This window comes from Syngnathus typhle, linkage group LG15 (genome assembly GCF_033458585.1).
Source record: "Syngnathus typhle isolate RoL2023-S1 ecotype Sweden linkage group LG15, RoL_Styp_1.0, whole genome shotgun sequence".
NCBI lineage: Eukaryota > Metazoa > Chordata > Actinopteri > Syngnathiformes > Syngnathidae > Syngnathus > Syngnathus typhle.
Genome location: NC_083752.1, coordinates 8,382,350 through 8,403,779, shown reverse-complemented (window position 1 = coordinate 8,403,779; position 21,430 = coordinate 8,382,350). Strand labels below are relative to the sequence as shown.

The 21,430-nt window shown below is 39.7% G+C and overlaps 1 protein-coding gene across 1 annotated transcript in view; it reads right to left on the bottom strand.

Annotated features, from left to right (window-relative positions):
• Nucleotides 1-20,578, bottom strand: part of pcdh1a (protocadherin 1a) — a 49,269-nt gene extending 28,691 nt beyond the window's left edge. The window contains exons 1-2 of the mRNA XM_061300310.1: nucleotides 19,778-20,578; nucleotides 17,389-19,572 (exon numbers count right to left, since the gene is read on the bottom strand). Coding sequence (XP_061156294.1) covers nucleotides 17,389-19,572; nucleotides 19,778-20,572 — 2,979 coding nt within the window. The 5' untranslated portion in view covers nucleotides 20,573-20,578. The remainder of the gene's footprint in view (nucleotides 1-17,388; nucleotides 19,573-19,777) is intronic.
• Nucleotides 20,579-21,430: the final 852 nt, after the last annotated feature.

Below are 21,430 nucleotides of genomic sequence, written 5' to 3'. Positions count from 1 at the left end.
TGAAGCCTCTCCGGTGATTTGATCTGAAATCTGCTACAGTATTTTTACATCTTCAAACACAATGTTGTTGGGGGCTGATAACCATCTTGTATCATCTATCTCAGATCGATGGCAAGAGCCAAATTCCAGATGGCCACTCTAAATCAATAAAATGAAATTAAATGCATGCCTCTTATCTAATCTTTAAACCAGGTTTTCCCCTAAGCAAAGAGGATCGCGCGCGAATGTGTGTGTGTCTGCCTGTGTGCGTGTGTCTGTGTGTGTGTGTGTGTGTGTGTGTGTGTAATGGTGACTGCCTCTGTTCTTGGTATAATGCAGTGCTTCTCAAATAGTGGGGCGCGCCCCCCTTGGGGGGCGCCGTGCTATACCTGGGGGGGCGCGTGTGACCCTGGGGAACAGGCTTTTTTTTTGCAGTACTAGAATAAAGTGTAATTGCGCATCTTCCCAGCAGGGGGCAGTGGCGCTCTCATTGTTACTTCTGTGACGTTTGCGACAGTGCAACATTTTACGACTTACAAGACAAGTTAGGATAGTCACGGGGGGGCGCGAATAGTTTTCTTCTTGCTAAGGGGGGGCGCGAATAGTTTTCTTCTTGCTAAGGGGGGGCGTAACAGAAAATAATTGAGAAGCACTGGTATAATGGAAGCAGTGTTGAGATTATAAAGAAAAATCAGCTTTCCACCAAGGCTGTTTATCCAACTTAACTCCTAACAACCCGTTTTTGGGCGAATCGCCCATCAAAAATTACTTCAGCACACAGCTGCCGATTATGTTTTATTGTACTCACTATACATCCATTCAAATTTTACTTCCACACTTTGTATGAATATGCATATAATTATGCTTTTTTTATTATTATCTGCATCCAATTCCTTATCCATCCATCCATCTATTGATATGCCCCCCAACGTCCCTACCATGTAGGATAGTAAAAATTTTTGTCAAATATATTTTTTCACACCTGCAATTTTGTTCTGATGTTTTGTTACAATGATGTTTTTGTTTGTTTGTTTGTTTGTTTGTTTGTTTGTTTGTTTGTTTTTGTGCCGGTGCAGACACTGACATTGCTGGAAACGAGTCCAATTATAAACACAACATCAAGTTTACGTACTACTGGTACAAATGTTTGGAAAACATATTATTCATAAAAAGCGAGCTAGTTAACAGAAGAAATTTGGGTGGTTTAAAATGCTTTCCCGTGAATGCAAGACCTGTATGACTCATTGGCACGAGAGCAGTAAGTTGCTGCTTTATTTATGAGAGCTGGTGGTTTTGCGCCGGTGTGTCTCCAAGGCCCAGTGATTCATGAATGGACGAGACCGACTAAGCCTTCAATTGTAGAGGTGCACAGGGAGCGGTGGATATTCAGGATTAATTTCTTTTGTGTCATACTGTTATTTGCACCCCCCCCCCCCCCCCGACCATCAAATCCATCGCTCTCTTGCACCCTATCTACTATGCGTTTCTCATTTCTTGGGTTAATAGTGCAAGGCATAATTATTTGTCCACTGCCTGACTAATGGTCTGAGCATTATGTTTCCCTCTGACATTCTGCAGGAGATATTTGGTTGTTGCGAGGTAATGATTTTGATGCTAGCACTCAATTGAAGGTACTAAGCCGGACAGAATTTCATTACCTGCATAGTGGATGAAGACACATATATTGTTGAGCATCGTGATGCAGATTGATGGTTTAAAGAAAAACCGAAACTGAGCATCTGGTGAAGAATTCGAAGATCATCATCATGTTGTGACTAAGCCATCACTGAAACGGCATTACCTTGCCCACTCACTCGATTGACTTAAAGAGCCAAATCCTTCTGCAATCTGTCATAATAGGAATTGTTTGAGAGCTAACTTCAAATGTAGCCTGCGCCTCTAGTTTCAGTGACACAGTAGGAGTCCAGAGAGCTCTTTGAAATAGATGAATATGTCCTGGTTTCAACAGACTATGTCCCTAGATATTCCGTTTTGGCACATTGTTAAATATTCCTTTCTAAGTGATGTTCCTTCTGCATCCTGACCCACAAAAATCAAACCATAAAACAAACAGCTATAACCCCAAATGGGGTTATTTCAGCAGCTGTTGACGGTTGCTTTGTTGCTGACATGCCAGTCAATCACTACAGAAATAGTCTGAACCATACAACATCTGAAACATCCCCTGCTGTCTGCTGGGAACGAGCGCTGACATTTTGCATTTCACCTTCCAAAAGATAGTTTGCTTTGGAGAGATCTCTAGCTCGGATTCATTTATCTTTGCCTGTTGCATTGTGGTTTGGTAACATCCAACAAACGGCAGGGTTGGAATGACATCAGTTGAATGGCATCAGTTCAATGAGTTTCTTTCAAAATAAAAGCAGTACTAAGTATAGTTTTGTGTACAGGTATCTATATTATGATGCTAATAAAATCCAGCAGTCCAAGAAAAAAAAATCCCAGTGGACAAAAATGGGCTTTGCAATAACTGTAAATGCAGCAAAGTGCTGCTAACTTCAAAAGACTGATGATGCTATTTTCTCCTGGCCCACTCACTGTTGTTCTCGGACAGGCTTCTTGGTAGATCAATGTGCTAACTTGATTTATAAAGAACAAGAGGTATTGAATTTTGTAATTACCAAGGCTTGAACAAAATCACTGCAGAGATGCTCTGAGCACACCCTCAAAAATCTCTGTTGACAAAACCGTACTGTGTGTTCTCTTAAACCAATATTTAATAATTATATAGGTTTTGGTAGTCACTAAATCACAATGTTGAAACAAATTAATATTGTTAACCTCTGCATCTTATTATTGAACTGTCAGCAAAGAGAACATATAAAATGCAATATTCAGATAAACATTTCAGCCATTCTCACTTTTATAAGATGCAGTTGTAGAGCTAACAACCCTCCAAACAACACATTATGTGCCTCTTATGCTGTCACGGTGAAAATGGAATTCAAGAGGGCCTGTCAACTGTCGACATTCTGCTTGAGTGTTGCGTTGCTCAAAAGGAGAAACAGACCACCCAACACGTCACTCTCTAAAAACTCCACCCATGAGAGGGGTGAACAATCATCGCCATGATAGAAAAATGCCAAAGGCAGAAGTGATAAGACTATCGCTGCAACAAGAACAGAACATTTGCTCCCAATTTATCAAATGACTGGTATAATCATTTGCCATTAACAGAGCTAAATGGAGTGTGTTTAATCTGTCAATTCTCAATTTCACTACTGAAAAGCATTTAACATTAAGATTTGACTACTTTGTGCTTATATTTGGGACTCACAGGGAACTAGGGGCAGAGGACACTTAAAAATGTCAAAAGCTACTGCTACTTTACACATGCAACTCTCATCTTACACCTTTCTATGCAAATTGCATGTATTTGGTGCAGTGTCAATCTTTTTTTTTTTATCCTTTTTTTTCACGCAGTTATGCTCCATCAGTGCTCTGAATGCAGATATGTGAATTCTGATCTCATCCATGTTTGTCTGATCTCTTAGCATAATAATATTTCTCCCATTTCCATCCGAAGAAAAAAGGTAAAATACAAGAAATCACTTTAATTTGGTTCACTGGATTGGGTTAAACAAAAAAAGCAGTTTCTGAACTTTCATTATTTATCTTGCAGGCGCCATGTTTTGCCTCACTAAATTTGCAATGGCTCCCTGTATAGTAATGCATTGAAATGGCCATTTATTCAATAAAAAAAAAAAGCAGCTTGGTAACAAATAAGACAGACAATGTGCCTTTCACTAATGTGAATTCAAACACACGCGTTCATAATTAAGAGTGATGTCTTTACAGCTAGCCTTGCCTCTTTGGTTAAATGTAATCTAGCCTTGGCACAACATAGCAGGCATATTTGAGAGCAACAGAAAATAAATCACTTTTAAACTGTCGGGCAACGATGCCGATTGGAAATCCATATCATCAAATATGTTGCTTGTAGTTATAATTTGACCACAAAAATCTTAATTCATGCGGGTTAGTCTTGACGAAGGATAAAGGTTGAGCAAATTCACATTTTTGTTTTTCTTTTCTGTTCTCCGGTTGATGATTCTTCATTCCAACACACAGGAGCTTTTAGAGCATTGTTTTTGCACACAGGGGGATGAGACACGGCGCAATTGATAGTCAATGGAGAGCTATGAATTGTTATCCCCTCCAGTGTGGGAAGGACTTAGCACTCTTGTTCTGTACACATTATTGTATTAAAGCATTGTCATAGGGTAGACAATCATAAACAAAGATGTGTTTCATAATGTGTCAACAAGGTCTGATTAGTGTTACACGTGCAGCAGGTACCACAAATATACAATCCAGACTACACAATTATTTGCTTGAAGGTTGTCATCCATCTAATTCAAATTTCATATCTTGATCTTTTCTATAATTCCTCACATTAGCAAGTCATCTATAAAAACTCCACTACGTACTACATGTCGTTTTACTCACGAGAAAACAAAATGTTTCCTCAGTCTGCCAGCAGAGCTAACCCCGGAGGGCTTTAATGAGAACAAAACCAACAGGACTCGGATAGCCCTGAGGCTAGCTCTAAGTTTATCACAAGATAGATATTAGATCAAAAAGAAGGGACAGCATGACCTCGCTACTCTTTCTCATCATGACATCTTCTCCACGGTAAAAATAATAAGTCTGGATTTCCTTTCTTCTACTTTCAATGACTCCATCACTCACTGTCTGCAGACTGCTGGGTGCAAGAACGGATGTCTTGACACATTCCGATTAGTGCGAAGACTATTCAATTACTGTAACTCGTAATATCAAAACCTTGCTAATTCCGAATGCCATCTCAGAGATCTGATCAAGTTCTCCTTTTGACATCTTGCTTTTATTGGCTCATTTGATACCCAAGTGAAATTTTGTGTGGAACCGGAGGGTAAAAGCTCAAATCCCTACTGCAAGCTACTAAAAAACAGCTACTAAATGTTAGAAAAATACTCCGCTGCTTCCTGACAGTGTGCACTTGAGCAAGACACTGCGGCAACATCACCTGATCATGTCATTCTAATTCTTAATATTTGTATGATTTCAATCAAGCATTTGATCTAATTCGCTGTATCCTAGCAACACCGTCTGCACTTTAAACACTAGAGGTAACAAGAACAACATTCACACACAATCCATCCACCCACCCACTCTGTGAGCCCACTCATGTCTTGATGCTCTGTGCACCTGCCCTAATCCCCAGGTGAACCACTACCGCCAATCTCTGACTACACTTTTTCTTCACCTCAACCCACTCACTGCTGTTCTTTTCTTTTTGATGGTGAAAACGTAGTGTGTTGTGTTGCTTGCCCCCCACCTCTGTTTCTGTCTCACCTCTCTTCCAGTGTTGGGCACCATCTTTATACCGTGAGCATGTTGACAATCCCCGTAGCTACCTCGGCTACCACATAGTGGAAACAAACATTTAGTAACATTCATACACAAGACGATGATCATTTCTTTCTTCCTTTCAAGAACTCACAAATATCAAGACCCTGCTTTTATCAAGTGATGAAAGAAACACAAAACATGCTGGTTAGTAGGCGTACAATGGCGCGTATAAAAGTCTATTGACAGACTCGAACGGCATTTTGATCAAGAAGATTCGAGGGAGAGTCAGTCGGGTTCAGTTGGTCACTACAAAAAAATATAATTGTATTATTCATATACTTATTTCTAATACTCCCGCATAGCAATTTAATTTCTCTACTCATTTGAATAAATATGTCAGTGATATAATTATGCAGTAATCATGCCATAATATTTAACTTCATGTGAATATGTAAATGATTTCGGAAGGTACAATTGGATAATATCTTTGAATTAAACTTTTTGGGTTTACCAAAGCTTTTAATGATTGCATTAATTATCAAAACTATTGTTGATTAATTTGAGGAAGAAATGGTTTGCAATTGATTAATTCTGCCACTTCCAGCCTTGCACCAAAAGAACAATCTGGTAAAGACCCAGTGAGTAGCCAAGATTCCAAGATGGACAAACATAAAACCTTGCTTTTTAAGTCTTTTAATGTTTTGTTGTTCGATGCACAAATGGACATATATCTACGGACACTGAACACTACATGGCTTTTATACAACTGAATAAACACTTCTAGGTTATTGCTTGTGAAATGAAAGAAAGTAATTTCATTATTTTCGTGTCATAAGAGTAATTGTTCCTGAGGCAGAAAATCTGAAAAACAAGAGAGCTCCCAGCTGGAGAGTAACAGACAAAAATGTAAACTTTAGAAAAGGAAGCCAACAGCTATAACAGCTATGATTAAAAAAAAAATTAGAAAGACGATTAAGAGAGAGGAAGAAAGGCAACAGTATGTCCAATAAACACACATTGTATGCACCTTTTTCTAATAATGGCGTTTGTGCTATGCTAAACTAATAATCCATCGTCAGATATTAAAAAAAAGGTTTATCCTCCATACAGAAATATGATACCTCCAAGACGATTGGTGTAGAACTGTCAACCAGTAGACTTGTGTAATTATATCTTATGCAACGTAAAGTCAGCTATTGCAATAAAACGCAACGTGTATAATCTAAGTCAACCTCAGAACATATATTAGAAAAGTTGATTTAATAAAGGTGCTACAACATAAATGTAATGTGTGACATAAAACGCAAGCAAATCAGCTTAACATGATAAAAGACGCACAGTAAGAGACAATAATCCATCGGCTTTAAGGGACGGGGGGAAAAAATGGCACAATCAGACGCGTTATGTAGAACTGTAATCAAATGCGGGTCTTATCACACATTTGCAGCACATTGATCAAACACATACAATATGCTTATCAAGCACATGCAGAAACACTTATAAACGCATGGATTTATTTAAACCTTTTCCTGGACAGGCTTTTTTTTGCAAAACCTGTTGAACTGTTTAGTTTCGGTCTTTAACGAACTAAGAGAGTGGAGAGTTAACGTAACGGCATGCACTTTCTCCATCAGATAATATTTACTCTGTAATGGTTGTTTCTTTTGTTGCTTAGGGAAGAACAGTAATACCTAAGTGTGTACCCTTGAGACATGGGGGAACCTTCCAATAACCTTTTTTTTATATATAATGAAGGAATGAAACTGCCCATGTTGGGCCACTATAACTTAATTACTAAAAATGTGCTGATAAGCGGCGATGCCTTCGTGAGTTTAGTGTAACCGATATTACCATTGTTCTTGGTGCAGCCAACATGAATGGCTTCAACTGTAATTGGTAAAATGAGCCTTCAGTGTGAAATGTGCTTTGCAATCAGTTCTGCCTGAGATATTCTGTTGGATTTTTTTCAATTAATTCAAATCCAAGGCTAATTTACACAGGCCTTGTGCCTGGAACTGCAGAGCCCGTTCAAATTCTCTGAGTCCACATTGAATTTCCGAGGAATGTTTTGAATGCGCCAGAATAAAATGCCGATGGCCGACAACAAAGAAGATTGGTTGATTATATAGGTTTTTACGGCTGACATGCAGAATGAAGAAGTGAGTGGAAAAACTGCAGGAGAGTACACTGGTTACTTGTGGTGCACAACTAAGACACAATCCTGCTGCAATCATACCTTGAAATGAACAATTAAAATAAACAAACCTGACATTTGACTTTGTGAAATAAAATCTGTTACAATAAAGCTTCAAAACACAAGACCATGTGACAGATGGCTACATCGTTATAGTAACAAAGCATAACAGTTTTGACCTGAAGACAGATGCTGAAAGTAATTCTTCTAGCAAATAATTAGTTTTATCTCAGAAGGACACGGGTCACCCGTAAGGGGCTCAATTATAATGCGGGAACAATATAAGAAAATGTGCAGCTCAATGGAGCTCTCAAAGGGGATAGCTCCTTCATATCTTGTCCAATTTCTGATGACATTTCATATGGCTGCAGACCAGAAACAACCCTTTTTGCTATGAGAGTCGCTGCAGCTCCGGAGTCATTATGTTGAGGGCTGAAATTTCACACTGCGCCGCTTTAACATTCATATTAAAGGAGAATGAAAAATCTGATCAGATTTTAAATCAATTATGTGAGTATAAAGTATTGAAATAATACGAGGGAAAATATTGAAACTCTGCGGGCATTATACGAGTCTGATGCCTGCATATTTAACTGAATGGAAGTATTTGAGATTGTATTATTTATCACACTTTCCATTACCGGCTGCATGCTGTCCTCTTGATAACACTGCTACATTATGTGTGCAAAGATGAATATGGTGTGCTAAGCATTTTTTTGGCTTTTTTATTTTATTTTGTTTTCAACTCAACACCACTGTGTATTGTGTTGACCGTATGTTGAATATGTTGAATAGTATTGGCCGCTCATTATTCCAATTACATTTGGCACACTATATTTCTCAGCACTGCCTGACAGATTTGCACTCATTTAATGTGTGCTATATACTGCTGCTTAACAGACTCACATTTGCATCATAATGATTTTGAAGAGCGATGCATTTTTAATGTTCATAAACAGGAATGTGTGGAGTGTTACATTGGCATTGCCATAATTGGAGCAAATCTTTGGTAGGATATCACTGTCATAAGACACTACATCACAAAGATGGATGTTGAGTTGAAGTTTAGCTCTGCCACCTGTTAACAGCTTGAAATTACTGGTAATTAATCGATAAGAATATCCAGCTATAATTAATAGTGTATCTTATCGTGAGGCTTTTGAAAGAACTTGACTGATGTCTTTTTAAGCATTTTCTAAATCACACTGATTAGTTGTTTCCTGCAAGCAACACACAAATTAATTGCACACACCAGCAATCAGGCATGCGATGCACATTAACAATGCAATGAGCATTTTAGATGCAGATCGGCCCATAGGGGGAGCTTAAGCCTTTCATATGATAATCCACTGTAGTTATTAATAACTTGTCACTAAACCTCTCAATATTGCACAGGGAAGGACGGAGCCAGTTTCATCAATTTTACGTCAGATTTGTTTAGGGCAATATGACAAAATATTGATGCTGGAAAGAAACGTGGTGTTTTTTAATCTACATATATACTCTATGGTATACTTTTAATAAAGCTCTAGGTGCCATTGTGGACCTCCAAAGTATTTGTTGTTTCCCCCTGTGTATCACACAGCAGCAGTGGGCCACCTGACTCAAACAATAAATTTAAGATTGAGAGATGAATGTCTGAAGGTATTAGGGTGGCCGCAAGCCTTTATCTTATCAAGTTTCAGCTCAATACACACGGGGATGGGGGCAGGGACAAAAGGAAGCCAAGCAATTAATTGTCTTCTCTGCTTGGCATCTCATTTCAACAGCCGAGAAGGTCTATTACAGGAGCAAGACAGTCATTAAACCTCAACAATAATCACTGCTGAGCTATTCCTTCATCCTTTGTGCTACTTCACCATCTCTCGTTTAATGACACTCTACTGTGTCAATTCTACTCACCAACACAAGTTTTGATACAGGGAATCAATTTATAGGATGTAAATGCCATGTCGCGTCGGTTCCATAGAACAGAAGCTGGGGAGAGCTAAACACTTGACTGAGTGCTGATGCTGTCCAATGAATTTCAAGGGCAATAAAGAAGTATTTTATTTTATTTTATTTTATTTTATTTTATTTTATTTTATTTTATTTTATTTTATTTTATTTTATTTTATTTTATTTTATTTTATTTTATTTTATTTTATTTTATTTTATTTTATTTTATTTTATTTTATTTTATTTTATTTTATTTTATTTTATTTTATAGAAACCCATTGGCAAGTTCAATATGTTAACAGTGCGTACAGGAGAACACAAAACAATAAAAGTTTTTCATTGGAGGGGATCCAGCAAGGTATTCCAATACTTCACAAGCAGAAAGAGAAGGAGGGACGATTGAAGGGAGAGATGTGAAAGAGCGCCAGAAGATGTACAAAGTAAAAGTTAAAAATACGTAGCACAAAGTGGAGACTGAAAGCTGAAAAGCTCTCAGTAGGTAAGAATAAAGACGACTTGAAAGGTTGAGAGCGCCGAGAAGAAAATAGTGGGTGGGTTGGGAAACGATTCCTTGAGTTTGAGAGGCATAAAAGTGGCAGTTGGGGATGTGGAGTTGCTTCATTTGTCACTGTCACATCAGTTAGTTTCTCCTTCATAACAGCAAGGACGGGATGTGGCCCCACGACCCGGGCCTCGAGCCGCCCCATCATCTTCCATCCTCCAACCTCTCCCAGCACCTGCCCTGTGTCCCATCACTGGGGATAACCCCATGCAACACTGCACTCACAATTTTCTCTGCCTGTGTGGACATGCTCATTGAGCTTCTTCAAATCCATGTCCCGGCAGTAGTCGTAAAATATAGCCTTAAGCTAAATTATCCATACAATGGCATGCCTGAATGATGCTAACATTTCTCTTGATAGGATAAATTCACATGCCGGTCAAAATACGGTGATCAAAACAGATATAATTTTGTGTTGCACATAAATACAGCATCAAATTATACACAAACCTTTCCACAGAGGCATTAGCATGTTGGAGAAAAGCTTTTATGGGCCGGATGTCTGTATAGTCCAACCAGGGGGATGTAATGCGTACTATGGTGGTGCTTCCTCTGTTAAAAAACACTCAAAGGTTTTAAAATGCTCTTTGGCTTAAGAAGCATGAAGCGGTTGGCAGTTATTTTGCATGTTTGTTCCCCTGTGGAAAGTCTGTGTATGCTTGTGTAATTAACATATGTCTGCACTGCGCAGGTAAGCCCGCAATCGCTACACCCAAGTGTATATATATATATATATATATATATATATATATATATATGTACGTATGTATATGTATATATTTGCTGCTCCTGCAGTGAGCACTTTCCAAATAGCGCGTGCAATCCGGAGCTATCTTTACCATTTTGACAGCGGGACTATTCATTCAATAAACTTTCATTTCTTTCTACCATCATTTCATATACGTATGTATGTTGCCATTCATCTCTTCTGCCGGTGATTTATTCACTGCTTATCTTTTATTTTCCACCAAATGTCAATAACACAGTTACAGATTCACTATTACTTGGTAACACAAGCTCGTTTATTGAAAGCAACAGCTCGGAGATGAATTTTGAAGTGACAGTGTGGCACATTATTTAGCAGCTCAACATCAAATTACACCACACTATGTTGAGATTCTTATTTGTTGATTATTTCATTGACTAGGACAGCATTCATTAGCTTGCCTCCCCGTTACTTTCCAGCACAATTCTACCCGCCTAATAACTCACACACACTTGGTCGTCATTAGTGCAGAATTGTTTGTCAAAAACCTTTCCCTTGATCTCATAAAAACTCATTTTGTTAGGCAATATTCCAAGACTTGTTTTTCTGTCAGCATGAGGCATATTGGATAGCTTCAAAACAATAGATGCATTTTTGTAGCTGTTCGGACAATATTTAATAATTTTACGTCAGAAAAATACCGCAATGGTAGACCAAACATCAAAATATGCCCCACCCCCCAATATAAAAAACATTCAAATCTGAATTGTAGCCAAGCTAGGTTTTCACTCTTGAGCTGATCTAGGGTTTAGATTTTAAAAGTGGCTTTGAAAAATGTGTCGGTCTGTGGAAAATTTGGGTCAAACTCATCAAGCAATGATAAGCAGTGTGCCAGTCACGGTGCTGAAAGCTCACAGCTGCATGCAGTTGTTCCCAATAGAGGAAGTGACCGAGCTGGCATTTGCTGAAGAGAAAGCTCGGAAACTATAAGTGTGTGAAATCTCACATGGGATCTATTTAAGCGCAATGATTCTTGCGCTGATTTACATTTTATGATATCGTGCATTATGTACTGCCTTTCAAATGAGAAACATAATTTAATGAGTATCGTTAAAACAGCTGCCTCCAAACATCTTTGATTTGGGCTTGATTATGTCCCAACAGTCGAATTTCTGAAACTAAAATCCTTTTTGATAAAATACTACTGACACATCGTTTGGTATAAAGATAATACATGGCATTTTAATGACAAATCAAATAGGTTTTATACCATCTGTAGCCGTGCACCTTTGAGGCTGACTGGCCTTACAGGTGTCTGCGGACCAGAACGCTTCCCTAATGGACCTTAATGGGTTTTATAGTGCGGTGCAGACTTCTAATGGGGCAGTATGTCTGATGGGGATGCTCCTTTCTGGCCCTCCTGAGCCTTTTCTAGGTTCCTAATGTGACCTGAAGAGAAGGATACATAATGTATCAGTAGGTTCTCTCTCGGTGAGAGGGTTAAATAAAGTGGAAAGTGTTGTGGGAGTGAAAACACAGAAATGGAAGGTTATGAGAATTTGTAATACTTGGGTGGTGGGGCGGATGGGCTAGATGAGGGGAGGGGGCACCTAAAGAGACATTAAAGCTGCCAGAGGAAGAAAAAAATACCACGGCGTATTATTGAGGGACACTTTGGTGCTAAGCTGCTTATTGATAAAAGCAGTAATCTGCCTGGCAGAAGGTAAGGAGGCTGGGATGTGTGGTGATATAATATCGCGGCTGAGAAAAACGCCATCAGAAAGATGAGCCTTCACACAGCGTTACCAAAAGGAGTTGCTCAGTGGAGATATATTTTAACATAAATAAAGGGGATCTGACATGTGGCAATTATATAAGTGCATATGATTCTGGGAGTGAAGCCCATTTGAGATTTCTGATTTTCCATCGGGCTTGATAGAACGTTTTGAAAGGTAGATGCTGATAGAAGTCAATGGTATCACATTAAAACCTTGTAATTTTCCTTTCAATTCCAGAAGGCGTATAGGATTTCGTCGGAAGAAAACGAGCTTGCCTACATTTTTTTTAGTCTGTCTTCTTGCGGATAACTTATTCTATCGTCTCAATGGGGGGTGTTCACCACTTCAACTAATAAATTGCAGCAACACCATTGTTTGGTTAAATTTGGGCTCAGAGTTATTAGATTAAAATCCCAAAAGGTTTGTATCAGGAGAGGATTGAGGAGGAACAAATGTTGGGAGAAAATAAATGATTGTTCCTCAATGCCATCCTTTCTTGGAGAAAGCAAATAAAGATGACACCACATCAATAATGTGTCACGAATACTTCATTTAAATCTACTTACTATGACGAATGGCTGCAACATCAAATCGATAAAATTGATAAAAAATAATAATCATCAAAAGTGTTGCCAACAAATTTTATGATGGACTCTTTGAGGAACTCCTAGCTCTTTGCCAAAGTGAACTCAGATGTTCAGAGAGGGCAGAGTTACACCCCCGCTCTGTGGTGCAGCAACTTGCCATAAAATGATTGAATGATTAAACAGATATGTAAAAAAAATATTTGTTAAAATTGAATTAAAATGGCATGACGTTCTAACAGAGCACCACTGGCGATATTTTATTTTCAACTGAATATACTGTTATTTTCATACTGTTTGCAAAATAAATCCAAGAGACAAGAGAAATCTATACTTTTCGAATTGATGTTTTTTAATCTTGTATTTCTCATGTCACAAAAAGACACTTATACCTTATTACTCGATCTTGCTCTTACTATTCAAGCCACCTTTAGCCGTTGGTCTAAATTTTATATAATATCATTTTTTAGGACTGCCCAAGTTTCATAAAGGATGAACCTTGTTAATTATAGGACAGATTAATTAAGACTCGTTCTTTACCCTCTAAGGCTCTCTGAATCCTCTGGATTAGCTTTGGGGACGAGCAGAAAGGATATTAAATGAACATCCAAAGTGAAACGTAAAGCTTTGACTTCTGATTTTAATGACGTCACACGGAACACATGCTTTACACAAACTCTCATTAGACACGTGAAAAAAGGTGTGAGCGCTTGGGCCCGACAGGGCTAATTATCGGGTTCTAATTGTTGATGTGAGTCATGGGTTCCTGCAGCAACCATCTTACAATATCACACGTTCAAATGTGACAAAAGGAAAAAAATGAAGTTGCACAACGATAAGAGGATGTTTGCCATAAGCATGGTCGTTAAATCTTTGGTGTTTTGGATATGACGACACAGCAATGGTGTGATCACCTCAGGTGACATTATTTTCCATGATGACTAAGAAGAAACTGCAGTTGAAAAAAAATGTCACATAAAATGAGTCACGGATTAAGTTTTAAAATATGCCCTAAGGTTTCATGCTATCATATTTTAAGAGGTCAATTTATCGGCTACAATAGGGGTGTCCAAACTACGGGCCAACTGCGGCCCGCGGTCCAGTTTTTATTGGCCCGCAGCAAATTCTGAAAACATAATTGAATATGGCCCGCACAAGAAGCTTGAGCTCACACTAGATGGAGCCCGCCACACAAAGCGTTTGACGTCCCATTAGCACCGCCCCCCGAAGAGAAGCGAACGCGCAGCGTTTGACGTCCGATTAGCAGCGCCCCCCTCCCCCCCCAGAAGAGAAGCGAACGCGCAGCGTTTGACGTCCGATTAGCACTAAACTATTACATAAATAACACGTTAATAAAACCATCTGCGCGGCGATGTTGACAAAGGACGAGGAATTTGATCTATGGATTTAATGATTTAGAGTGTACAGATGGTTTGATAACATTATTGCTTATATAAAAGTTATTTGATATATAATTTATATATCGTTATATGGGCCTGTGGAATATTTTGAAGTGCAAGAGCCGTCAGCGGCGCGCACGCATTGTTGACAAAGGACAATTGATGGATTTAATGAATTGGAGTGACGCAGATGGTTTTATTAACGTGTTATTTATGTAATAGTTTTTTGAATAACTCTGAATTTTACGTCAGGGCCGTTCTCAGCTCTTAGTTTGTGTTTATGTCACGTTAGCATACCGTTTTTTTCCGTGTATAGTGCGCAAAATTTAACGAATTTATTGTCCTAAAATCTGGGGTGCGCATTATACATGGGTAAAAAAAAAATAAAAAAGTTTTTTTTTAATTTTTTATTTTTTTATTTATTTATTTTTTAGAAAACAAAACCAACAACAGGACTGACCGACAAAGTCGTGGAACAAAAAGACAGGGTGACATTACCAAAGACAGGAACAGAAAGCAAACAGACATCATGACAGTAACACATGCAATGATCCGACGGTGAGCGAGGGGCAGACAGGACTTAAATACAAAACACGTTACATCGATTGAGGTGACACAGGAAGAGAGGGGCGACGCGAACAGAAACTATGGCAACCTAGACACATAGCAAAACTGGGGACGAGACGTGACAAATGTCCCTCGAAATGAAACTTGAAATCACCAAGTTTTGGTTTTCAAGGGTGTTTTTATTCCTCTTCAACGTCTCTCCCATACAGAGCCGCCTTTTTCACGTCCGCACGCCTCTTTCCCGTGCGCGCACGGAGCGCGGTGGTGCGTTTATGGGCAGTCGGAGAAATCAACGCCAACAAAAAAAAATACATCCAGCCTAGTTAAGACCATACCAAAGACTATAAAAATGGGACCCATTGCCTCCCTGCGTGTGTGACGATCATTGGGACTTAAAAAAAAAAATTAAAAAATTAAAAAAATTCATAAAAGAAAATTCATAAAAATTGGGTGCGTATTATACATGGGTACAGGCTTTTTTCCAGCATCAGCATGCCATTTTTAAGGTGCGTATTATACATGGGGGCGCACTATACACGGAAAAAAACGGTAGCTATCGTAGCCTGTTGTTGCTCGTTCGTGACTGTTCTTGGTGCGACTCAAAATGCGACTTATACTCCGGAGCGACTTATATGTGTTTTTCTTTGCTTTTTTGGGCATTTTATGGCTGGTGCGACTTATACTCCGGTGCGACTTTTAGTCCGAAAATTACGGTATATATATATATATATTAGGGGTGTAAATCGCGGGTTTTGTCACGATACGATATAATATCGATACAAAGAACTGCGATACGATATTTGCCGATATCTTAAAGCCTGCTGCGATTCATTCACGATATATCGCGATATAGTGCTCTACGATCGATATATATATTTTTTTAATAAAAAATATAGAACAATATCCTGATTTATAACAATTCATACGCAAAATCAACAAGGTACTGCAAACTCTTTATTTAGGAAATTAAAAGAGTATTGCAGTATACAAAGTGCTTATTTTAACACTGAACTTTGATGTCGTGTTTTTTCTTTAAATGTGCGGCGAGATTTGTGCTCCCTGAATATTTGATCACCGCGTGGCAGGATTTACAAACTGCACGTGTCTTTTCCGTTGAGCCATCTTTTCTTTGGAATCCAAAGTGCTTCCAAACGAATGACTTGAAGCCTAAAGGGGAGCAAATTTCCTCGTCTTTTTAGACACTAGCCATAGCACCAGCCCAGGAGCCGCGTACTAGTTGTCGACTCCCCTTTCACGTGCCTGCTCTGCTCACAACACAACAACGCCGGGCGCACTGCTCCCGGAAAGAGGAAGCAAGCAACAATGAACTGGATTTCAAAATAAAGTCGCGTCTAATGTCCGAGGTCAAACACGGCGATATAAATCGATGTTTACGTTTAGCATCGATGCCAATAAATCGTAGAGCATTGTATCGATTAATCGATGTGTATCGATGTATCGTTACACCCCTAATATAAATATATATATATGTATATATATATATATATATATGTATATATATATATATATATGTATATATATATATATATATATATATATATATATATATATATATATATATATATATATATATATATATATATATATATATATATATATACACACACACACACGTACACACACACAAGCACAATAGCAAATTCACTATAGCAAAAGCCACTATCGAGAACAACAATGTTAAAAATTAAGGTGAAAGGGCACCAGGCTACATCTGTCACATTACTTGGCATTACTTAATTATATATTTTGGTCAATCTGTTCTTCCTGATGGGAGATGAGATGCCTTACATGAAACAACATCTGTAGAGTTATGTCACAGAGCTTCAACATCTGTTGAAATTTTACAGCCTGTCAATCATTGGCCATATTTTCCTATGCCTTTGTTATCATATTAAAAAAGTAATGTCGTGCTTAGCGTTTATATTTGAGCTGCAATTTCATTTTACACAATTTTGCTAAGAGAGAGATTACGCACAAAGGCTGACACTCCATGTGGCTTTTGTTCCCTTATATTGTCATTCAAGGTGAACATGGTGATTGCTCGCTGAACTGACACAATCCACAATGGCTTGTGATCACCTAACATGTCAGATAGGTCTGCTGAAGGTATCAAACTACCTAACAGTGAGACTGCAACAACAAAGCCAACGAATACAAATTGGTCGTTAAACAGGTTTTTAAATTCTTAACAATGTACAGGATTAAGCAAGTAATACAGTCGTATAAAATGTATTTACTATGCTATGCTTTTGAGAATCACACCAACTTATTTCTATAACATGTATCAATATTTTTCTGTGACCTTACCTGTTTGTTGTACTTGGGTTGACTGGTCTTGTAGCTGTAATCAGAGTATTGGTCTGACCCAGTAGAGTTGTCATCTCCTCCGGTCCCTACAAAGGTATTGGTAGCCGGAAGGTCCTGGACTGCCTGATGTTTTTGCGAGCCTGAGGGAGATTGTGCTTGCAGCTGAATGGAGGGCAACGGGGAGTTGGAGCGGTAGTGCCGACCTATATCAGGGCTTTCTGGTGAGTAAGTCAGGGGCAGATGTATCCTTGGGCTATCATTGACTGCATCAAGGTTGAACTTGAGGCTTTTTTGGAGGCCGACCTCCTCTTCTTCCCCAAGTGGTTTGGGAGATTTTGGAGGTTTTCCTCGCCTACCTCGCTTCCCTTTGGCATTTTTTGGTGCCTGTTTGGGTGCATATAAGTCCTTTGTTTCTTTCTTGCCGGGTTGATATCCACTCTTTGTTTCTCTTTGAATGCGGTGTCGTATAAAAACTACCACCAAGATGAGCATAACGACGCCTGCTATTCCAGCGAGGCTTCCGAACAAAATGTTGCTCCGTTGTGCAGCAAAGCCGTTGTCAGGATCACCGGCGATATCCCGGTCTAGCGGGGTGTAAAGACTGTGTCCAACCAGAGCTTCAACTAAACTGACATTTGAAATGGTTTCATTGACATAAATATGGACCAAGGCAGTGGCATGACGTGCTGGCTTCCCTCTATCACTCACTTTAACCACCAAGCGATGTAGTCCGCCATATTTTGGGACCATTTCCTTTGCTAGCGTAATCTCTCCACTGGATTGAGAGATACGAAATAACTGGTGAGGGTTACCGCCCGCAATGCTGAAAACCATCTCTGCATTGAGCCCACTGTCCAAATCTTCAGCTTCCACCATCTCCACATGGCTATCGGGGGAAGCAAGGGGTGACAAAAGTCTGAAGGAAGAATTGGAGGGCTTTGTAACAACGGGGTCATTGTCGTTTTCATCCAGTACATTGATGGTTACACCCACATAAGAAGAGCGAGGTGGTTGTCCTCCATCCACAGCTTTTAGACGGAAAGTGTAGCTGCTCTCTTTTTCTCTATCAAAAGATATGCTTGATAGAATGGTGCCGGTTCCATTTTGAACAACAAATTTTCCTCCATCTGACTCCACAGATAGGTGAACGTGAGCATTTTCACCTTTGTCAACATCCATGACTGTTACCATGCCAACTGGGCTGAGGGGAGGCATGTTTTCTAAAACTGAGAAACTGTAGCCACTCAGCATGAATTTGGGGTCATTGTCATTGCGGTCGAGGACTTTGATTACAACATTTGCGGTTCCTTTATGGACAGGTGAGCCTTTATCAGCTGCGGTGACCCTAAACTCATAGTGTTCTTTGTGCTCACGATCAAGCGGGTTCCGGGCTCTGACTTCCCCGGTATTTGGATCTATCTCAAAGAGACCCTTGATGGATGTGTCTGCCACAATGTTATAAATAAGATCTGCATTTGTGCCGCTGTCTGCATCTGAAGCGATCACATCCAAAACTTTTTCTCCAGCTTGGTTCTCTTCAGCAAACTCTACCTCAAACAACGTTGGGGAGAATATTGGAGAGTTATCGTTCACATCAGTTACCTGTACTTTCAATGAGTTGGTACCGGAGAGCGCTGGATTTCCAGAATCTACAGCCACTATCTCCACTCGATAATCCTTCACCCTTTCATAGTCGAGGGGAGTGGTGGTTTGCAGGAAATATTTCCTTTTGCTGTCACTGGATGAGTCACTGATAGAACGAAGCTGGAAGGGCACATCCCCTGCAACCACACACGTGACCACGGCATTCTCTCCCTCATCCTTGTCAGAGACTTGGACCAAAGCAACAGCTGTTCCCACCGGCATGTCTTCTGAAATGTTAGCGATTCCTTCACTGTGTGTCACAAGACCAATCCCACGTATCTCCACAGCTGGTGGATTGTCATTCTGGTCAGTCACCTCAATGGTGACAAAGGTCTTTGAGCTCTTTGGCTGTGGACCCTTATCCCTTGCCACCACATAGAAGGACAAGCTGTCAATCTCCTCTCGGTCCAGCGGTCCTTTGACATAGATGATACCAGTGGACCGATCAATTCGTAAGAGTTTTGGCACAGGGTCTCCTGCTTGATGAAGTGTGTATTCAATTTCTCCATTGGGGCCCATGTCAGAGTCATTTGCTTTGACCTACAAGAACGACAATAAGAACACACACAAAAAACAAAGCAATGGTTCGTTTATGTGAATTTTTTACAAGAACGTTCCAACAATAATCGGGATTTCTAACAAAGAAAGAATGAAGTCCTATGTAATCTGACTACATATATCGTTATAGCAGAATTTGTGATTTTTTTACTTTAAAAAAAGCCAGGTAAATAAAAAACAGTCTTACCTGCAGCACAGAATGTCCTACTGGACTATTCTCCAAGACTTCTGCCTCATACGTTAACTTTTCAAACTTTGGTGAATTGTCATTGACATCGGTGACGACTACTCGCAGCAAAGCACTGCTGTAGCGCTGCGGGTTTCCTCCATCCACTGCCTTGATGGTGAGGTCATAAGAATCCTTTACCTCGCGATCTAAGTTGCCCAGAACAATAAGTTGCGGTAGCTTGCCACCCCTGTCATCGGCCACTTGTAAACCAAAGAGTGTTGCTGCATCTTGTCCCGCTGTCAGGGCATAATCACTCACCCCGTTCCTATCTGAGTCCCTGTCAGTTGCAATAGGTATGGCAAACAGCGCTCCCATGATTGTGTTCTCAGGGACGGATATGGTCAGCACCGAAGAAGGGAATTGAGGGGTGTTGTCATTGATGTCCTGCACCTCAATGCGTCCTTCAATGAGTCTCGGGCTTTGATTCTGTATCAGATCTGTTACGGATACTTCAAATTCCAGGTAGCAGGGCTTACCCCTGACAAGCGACCGACAGTCTTTCAACGTCTCTCTATCGATGGGGATCTCAGTGGTGAAAATATCTCCAGTCTTTCCATCGACACGTAGATAAGGGGCACCGACCTCCAGCTTGTACAGATGGCCTGAATCTGGCAGCCCCTGATCTGCAGCCAGACTACCAATAAGAGTGTTGGGAGGCTGCTCCTCCTGGACCCTGTACAGAATGCTGCCTTCAGCAGAGCTGCAGAGCAGCATTACGAGTCCAAACAGCATCACTTGTAAATTTTGATCCATGGGGACATGAGAAGCTCTTCCTGTAAAACAACAAAGATCATTGCTGTCAATGTTTACTGTCCATTCAATGGAAAGGCATAGCTGTGTCTTACATATCCAACTAGATCGTCAATAGTCACATCTTTCACATATAGAAAACATGTGGTAGGTAGAGATGATATATATCCAGACATCCTTGCTAACCTTCCATGTTATGACAGAAAGTTGCATGTAATATATTTCATTTTGAGTGTGGCCCATGACAATTTCAACTCAGTGGAGGTGTGAGAGCTTCCTCTTTTACAGATTACACCCCACCGTATTAGTACGTCTTAGCCCGTAGTACAATTCAAATGTCTTTCCATGCTCCAGTGCTACAGATAAACTCAAACACTGGAATAATTTTGTTTGAATTCTAACCTTTCAAAATTAATAGTAATTACAGAATGTTATTTGGCGGTCTTTGATCCATTTCCCTCCCAGCATTCTTCTTTTCTAAAAAATAATTGCAATGATTTTCCGTGTGAGTGAATTATTTGTAAAATTTAAATAAGAGCACATATTGGGGTTGAGTCGAACTTCAGTGCTGAAAGAAAACTTCGCCAGATTTGGATGTGCATGTGAGCTGTTTAATCACCGGATCATTGCACTTGATTTTACCTCATTTGAGTTGAGCACTCTGTGTTAGTGATGCATTAGTCCTTTAAATGATTGTGGGGGGGAAATAATCGACCTGCCTACAATAAGCACAGCTTCTTTGTCAATGATTTGTCCAAGCTGTAACACTGCTGCCCCCCCCCCCCCCCCATTTTGAATCATCAACCACACAATACAATAAATTATTAATCAGGCAATGAAAATAAAATGCATTTCTGTTAA